The sequence below is a fragment of the Pteropus medius genome, unplaced genomic scaffold, assembly GCF_902729225.1.
Source record: "Pteropus medius unplaced genomic scaffold, Ma_sr-lr_union100, whole genome shotgun sequence".
Classification (NCBI taxonomy): Eukaryota; Metazoa; Chordata; class Mammalia; order Chiroptera; family Pteropodidae; genus Pteropus; species Pteropus medius.
The window spans coordinates 10,991,031-10,998,206 of NW_024349798.1; the positions used below are offsets into that span (position 1 = coordinate 10,991,031).

The 7,176-nt window shown below is 51.6% G+C and overlaps 1 protein-coding gene and 1 long non-coding RNA gene across 2 annotated transcripts in view; both read left to right on the forward strand.

Annotated features, from left to right (window-relative positions):
• The window catches only part of CLEC16A (C-type lectin domain containing 16A), a 199,619-nt gene that overhangs the window by 74,167 nt on the left and 118,276 nt on the right, over positions 1–7,176 (forward strand). The window contains 1 exon segment of the mRNA XM_039885578.1: positions 5,795–5,999. Within this exon segment, the coding sequence (XP_039741512.1) occupies positions 5,795–5,999 (205 nt within the window).
• On the forward strand, positions 278–4,465 carry LOC120620388 (uncharacterized). Its single transcript, XR_005657838.1, has 2 exons — positions 278–2,862; positions 3,379–4,465. It is a non-coding gene; the product is annotated as an uncharacterized LOC120620388 (long non-coding RNA).

Here is a 7,176-nt window from a genome sequence, read left to right on the forward strand (position 1 = left end):
GAAAGACCTCTCAAGGGCACTGGGCCGAGAGTTCAGGGAGCGGGGGACGGAGGGCCAGAAGATCGAGGGGATCACTGGCAGAGGGCCGCGCAAAAGGAGTATAAGAGCCTGTGATGCGTCTGTAAGCTCACCGTTCATTCATCAGGTGGGCACGCAGCGTGCCCCTGGTGGGCAGGTGCTCTGAGAGGTGGCAGGCGGGAGCCAGTCCTCAGGGAGTAGGTGGGCAGTGGCAGTGGACTGCATCCTATGAGCTGAAGGATGGTTCAGCCAGGAACCGATCTTCTCTGCATCCCTCAGAGTGGGTTTACAATAGTTCAGCCAGAAGACAGTGAGATGGAGATTTGGGCAGCTATGGGCCGTGTTGAGGTGAAACCGAAAGCTGTTCTCATCGTTCTCAAGATATCTGCTGAGATAGCTCCAGATATCTACATGCTAAGCGCCATTGTGGGCATTGGAATGAGTCTGACGAGTCTTACTCAAGTGAACGGAAAGACAAGTTGTGATTGAGGAGTGACAAAAAGTGAGCCGGTGGTGGCAGTGCCGGGGTTACTAGCCGGGGTGGTCAGAGAAGGCGTCTATGAGGAAGGAACAGCAGAGCCAGGGCCCAAAGAGTGACAAGGAGTTAGCTCTGCAAAGTTCTGGGGCGAGAGCTCTCCAGGCAAAGGAACCAGTGTGTGCAAAGGCCCTGCGGTAGGAAAGTGCTTACAGGCTTGGGAAATTCTGCTTGCTTTAGATGGCTGGGGCACCAAGGGAGAAAGAAGTCTAACTGATGCCCAGATCTCTGATTCCTGCCATTGTGTGGCTGGCGACGCCATTTCTAGAGCCAGCGAGCATGGGGCGTGGAGCAGGTTTGGAGAGGGAGCCAGAGAGTTTAAGTTTGGCACCCTGACTCTCAGGGCAAACTTCCCAGTGGAGGAGCTGCCACCTGGTTTTCGCTCTAGTCCTGGCCTGTGGGCACAGGTCCACGTTTGCTGGGGATTTGTTGGTGATGGCGGCAGGGGTGGGGGTTGGCTGGTTTTTTGGTTAAGAAGCAAGCAGTTAGCTGCTCTTCCAACCTTCAGCCTCGCTTTTCCAAGTCTGTACCCTCTAAGCAGGCCCCCTAATGAAATGGTCTCTTTCTGATAGATTTTTCATTATAAGACAATTTTAACATAAAAGCAATGTTAATAAAAACCAAATGTTAGTTCAGGCCTTCCAGTAAATCATAATAGATTAGATGCTGCACCGAAATGAAGATCCCACAGTGGAGAGGGCTGACTGGTTGGAGGAAGGCGCTTGTCATGATTCAGTTGGGCCACAATGAATTCTGGTTATATCTGTAATAGAAAATGCAGCCTTCTCTCCTTTGTCAGGTCCGCAGAGCTCTGGCCCGGGGGTGCGGGGGATGGCGAGTGTTGCAGCTTTTATATTCTTAAAGTTTCCCCCACTCCACCCACTGTCCACTCCTGCCCCTCCATTTATCATTGTTTACCCAAGAGGCATCTTTGGCTTGTTTTTGTTTTTTTTTCTGAGAAGTTACTGGAACATGGATGAGAGAGGTATGGGAAAGGTCGAAAGGTAATAGGATAAAGGGAAGCTTTCGCCATGGAGAGAGCTGGCAAAACATCATTTTGGATCTCAACTGACACATCGTCAGAACGAGAAGTACGTTGGAGATCGGCCCAACATCTGCTTAGGTTTTGAAATAGTTGGTCTATAGTTTTCCAAAGTTGGCAATGCTCGCGTGACTACAGCCAAGGAAACCTTGCATGGTCAAAAGAAAAAAATATTATTTTGACCATTGTTTACCTAGCATCATTGTGGTCTCTTTGTCCGGGTTCGACTGTCTACTTCTTTTTACATAACTTCAGTCTGGGCCTTTTCTACCCCTTACCTGACTGGGGGCGACCACTAATGAGAAAGAATCCAGAAATCAGGTCTTAGGGGGGAGGCTTAGTAACTAGTCATTGACATCGCAGAGCCAGTCTTCCTTTCTACTCGGGATTTCGAGTTAGTTAGTTGGGAGCATTCCACCCCCACCCCGCCCCCACCCCTGAAGATGCCGGGCGGAAGCAATGGAAAGGGGAGACCAGTTCTGACTCATTCGGGCAGGATCTCACCCTGGCAGGAAGGGAGCAAGGAAGCATGCGGTCTGCTGGAAGCCTGCTGGTGCATCTTCGCGGGCCATATGAAGCGCATCTGGGTTTCTTTGGAATTTGTCTGTTGCTTGGCACTCAAGGGTTGAAGTAAATAGGACAATACATTATCCACAGTTTATTTCAATCAGGGGGAAATGGCTAGCAAAGAAACTCGATCAGGTTTGTAACAGAGCCTGCCTATCAGTGACCAAACACTAGTTGTGTGTTTGTGTGTGCGTGTGCGCACGCACGCACGCACAGAGGCGCATACACACGTTATGGATATGCCCTCTCACAGGCATATCCTTGTCATAGTGTGACGTTGATGTTATTCATTCACAACTGTCAGCTGCTGTTTTGTTTGGACCCAGAAGAAAGTCTGGAGCTTCTGAATTACTGCACAGGCCCTGACAGCCAGGGGCCAGGCCAGGACAGTTCAAAGTAATAGAAGGGTTTCAGAGGCCATGGTGGAGAAAGAGAGTGATGGGGGAAGAAACAAGGCACCTGGCCCAGGAGGAACTTTGGGGACAGAATGCGGCGTTCAGAGGGGTTTTTTTTTTTTCTAAGAAGTTTTGCAGTATGTTGTGTGGAATCCGCCCTGCTCTCTGTCTCCATGGCCGATGGTAAAATCCACCTCACGTAGAACACATTACAATATCAAGTATGTTTGGAGAAAGGGCCAGAGCGTGGAGATCACCCCAGATGGCCGGGAGAACCACTTCAGAGTAAGCCAGAGCACAACCAGGTCACGTCACCTCCCCTAGCTGCCCTCCAGGGATCCTGGCTTCCAAGCTTTGCCTGTCCCTCCCCTCTCTGTGAGCATCTGCCTCATCATTTCCTCCCAAAGCCCCTCGCCCCACCTTCCCCAAGCTCTGCCACACTCTTTGCTGTAGCACCTTGGCCTGGCAAGTCCTGGCCCCCTGTGCAGCTTAGGGCAGAATCCCACGCGTCCCTCAGAATCCAACCTGAGCAGCTTGTCCCCTGAGCCGGCCCCCTAACGGCCAGCATGCCTTCGTTGGGCCTTCTCAAATAGCTTGATTTTAGCTTTTGTATGGTTTCCTTTTTGGTCCTTGTGTTCTTTCTTTCTTTTCTCTTACAACACAAATGATACAGAAATGCATTAAGCCACGCTCTAAGTAAAAATCGCCACCAGTGCTTGCTAACAGCAGGCTACAGTCGTTGAACCGTGACTGCGTGCTTCTCCTGAATCCTGACAGCACACCTGAGACAGACAGTTACTGTAATTATCCCCATTGCACAGGTAAGAAGACCGAGGGTCGAAGAGGTTAAGTAGCAAGACACAACTGCTTCCGCACCCTACACCCAGCCCTTGCCGCTTCCATCCTACCGCAGTGTGGAAAGTCCCTGGCAGAGTGTGAGCCCCAGGGCACCATGAAGCCTTGGAGGTGGTGGCTGCTACCAGCACAGAAGCAGGCCCCCTGTGCACTGCTCGCCATAGTCAGCTCACTATGAGGGGGTGCAGGCAGTACCACCCCCCAACTGGACCGTCTCCACCTTTGCAATCATCCCAGTTCCAGATGTGACTCTAATGTGCTCTGTGACCTTGGGGGTGGGAGTTAACATTTCTAGGCCTTAAATTCCCCAAACGGAAGAGGCTGTACTGGAATCTGTCCTTGTGACGTTCTGGAAGTGTTTCAGTCCCCCAGGGTCCCCTGCCCCTCTTCACAGAGAGCGGACCTTGAGGAAGGTCAGGATAACCTTGAGTGTTTGTTTTCCTGTCGAGAGATTTTGCCCCAGATTTCATCCTTTTTGACAAGTTCTAAGAGAGCGGGGGCAATAACAGGAAGGAAAGAAAATGGAGCTCACCATAGAAACCCCAGCACTGGTCTGAGTCTGCGTCTCTGGTTCTGCTGGCGGCCACCACACTCCCAAGGATGTCAGCATCTGGGCTCCCTCTGCCGACCGTTCTCTTTGAAGTGGAATGATAGATGATCAGGTCATAAAGTTGGGTGATATGCTGGGCAGGCTGAGGAGCCATTTTTCCCCCAGAACCACTGACTGACAGAAATGATAAAGAGAGATGTTAGGACGGTGTTGATATCTCCGGAAAAAAACAAACGCCAAAAAGCTTCAGTTGACGTTCTTGCCATTTAATAAACCAGAATGCTTCAGAGGTAGACATTTTGCATCAAGATGAGAGATAGAATCCACAAATTACATTTTTCGTTGCAATCACATTTTTTTGACCGAAGCCACTGTGGTGATACGTGAGAGAGAACTACCCAACTCAGACCCTCAGGCCGTCCCTCACCCGTGTCATCTCCTTGGCGTGACTTAGCCTCTGGTTTGGAGCTGGAAGGAATTCAATAAAACAAGATATATTGTTATGGTTTCTGACGTCAATGTGTGTGGGGGGGGAGTTACTTAGAATCCAGACAATCAGCTCTTCAATGCTATCCTCCACTGTTTTGTCAAGGTTCTAAATGAAGCGTCATCTAGTACTCAAGGGGCCGTATTTCAAGAGTTCCCAGAAGTGCCACCTTCCCCCCTTTTGTAGAATAACAGGAAAAGACGTGCTTCGAGCACAAACAATCTGTTCAGCTCTCTGCGCTCGGATCAAGAGAAATGTTTATTTCTGCAAGCGTGTTTTGCCAGAGCCATGTCAGATGAGAGAATAAGGATTTGGAATACCTCTCGTCCCACACCTGGCCTGTCGAGGTAGCCCTGACAGGACTTCCTGTCAGGGAAAGACCTGCAAAGCTCAGCTTGCAGGTTTCGCTTTAGGAAAAACGATAGTTCACGGTGAGACTTTGCACATTCCCTCTTCTCCACCCCACCCCCCTCCCCCGGTCCTGTCTTGTCTTTTGTCTTTTCAAAGCTGTGAGTTTTCACTGGAGAATAAATGATTCGTTTGCCTCTTAGACACAGAGCCACTCTATGGGGTTCATGGTATTTGCACCTTTCTGTGGTAACCCCGCCCCAGCGTGGTGCCCGCTGCCGCCCATGTACGTGTTGAGTGGTGGGCCCAGCCCTGTGAGTTTGGTGTTAAGACCTTGAGGTGAGATTGTTGGGTATGACTGTCGTTTTCTTCCGGTCTGATCTCTCTTTCTCTAGGTCTGTGACCCCTGCCGTTGTGGCATATGTCTCATACGGGGGTGGCTTCCGATGGCACCCAGACCTGGTGTGAAATGGGAGGGAAGCTCACTGTGCGAAAGTTAATCCTTTTTCCATTCCCGTTCTGTTATCTCTGCTTTTGTCCAGGAGCGTGTCACCGTTTGGGACTAGGGTGGCTTCAGCAGCTTTTAAGTCACCTGCCAAGCTCCCTTTTTTAGCACAGACAGAGCAGGCCTCAGGCCCAGTAAGCAGCCCGTCAACAGTCTGGCTAAAATGTAAAAACATCGTTTGGTTTTCTTTTTTCTTTTTTCTTTTTTTTTAAATTACAGTTACTCTCAATATTACAGCAATGCCGATCTGCCACTTACAAATAGTGATAGAAAATTTCTATTTTAATATATTTACCTAAATGTCATTTACAGAAAACCCTGAGGTGGAGGTTAGGTTCTAGTACAGACACACCCAGCCACGGCAGAACCACGAGGATGGACCGAGGCTGGCTGAGAGCCGGGAAGCCCTGTCCTGTCGAGCCTTTCGGGATGAGGACGGCTCTCGATAAGGTGGCCGCCCTGACTTCCAGCTTGCCCCTTTCTCCGTTCCAGGCATGGATCCCGAAAAACTAGAGCGAATCCAGCTCCCAGTGCCCAGTGCGGCCGAGAAGACCACCTACAACCACCTACTGGCCGAAAGACTCATCAGGATCATGAACAACGCTGCCCAGCCAGGTGCCCGGGGCGTGTTGGCTGTTTGCAGGGGTGGTGGAGTTTACAGGGTCCAGCTCCCCACACGAGGCACTAGGAGCCGTGGGCTCTAGATCTGCCCATCCGGGGATCCTGGAAGATCTCGACCACTCTCTCTGCCACCCATACCAGCGTCCTGGGCCACCCACACCCTCCTGTCCTGCCACGTCTTCATCTCCAGTCTCCTCTCTTTCCCACCCACCGCAGTGTTTGTGCCAGGCCTTGTCTTTCTTCCCCTTCCATACCCAGCCCTTCTTTTGCCAGTTTTGCCCAATGTCTGTGGCCCTCCTCTCGGAGGGGGTCGGGTGATTTTGATAATACAAGATGTGCGCAGTGCCTGGCATTGTCAGCCTAGCTCTGAGGTTTTAGCCAAAACCGATCTACAGCCACAGCAAGGGCTAGAAATAGCAGGTAGAATGACCTAGCACAGTGGTTCTCAAATAGGGCCGCTTTGCCTCCCAAGGGACATTTGGCAATGTCTGGAGACATTTTCGGTCATCACAACTTGGGGAGGCGATGCACATGGCATCTGGTAGATAGAGACCAGGGATGCTGCTGAACATCCCACAATGCACAGGACAGCCCCACAACAAAGGATTATCTGGCCCAAAAAGTCAACAGTGCCGAGGTCGAGGAAACCTTGTTTGCAAGGCAGGTTCTCTGCAAAGGCAGGAAGGGAGGCCGTCAGGGTGTGAGTGAGCGCTCGGGAAGGGAAGGGGCCTGACAGACGCAGCTTGGTGGAGGGCGAATGGCTGAGCTGAGCCATCAGGAGCAATCCAGGGGATGGGGCCAGGTCAGGCCCAGGTCAGGCCCAGGAGAAGGGTGAGGTGGGGCCGGGGGCTGTGACTGCATAGGAGGACTTCAAAAGTCTAGGAGAAAGGGCTCCAAGTGGTGGCCAGAAGCACAGAGGACTGCTGGGGAGTGAGTACTGGGGCTTAGAGAGCTGGATTCATGGCCTCAAAGGTGTCAGTAGGGGATCAGGAAACTCAACAAATGTTTATTGAGCACCTCCCGCATGCCAGCCACTGTGTGAGCAGTGGGGGTACAGCAGCCACAGCAGGGGGCCTGTGAAGTCCCAGCAGTTTAGGACTCCATGTGGAGGTGGAATCTGGAGCTCAGAGGGGAGTGAGGGCCAGAACGGACACTGCGGGCCTCACAGACATGTAGGTGGTTTCTGACGCCACAGGAGAGGAGAGGCGTGTCTGGGACCGAGCCCTGGGCCACTGCGGATATCTGGAGGTGAC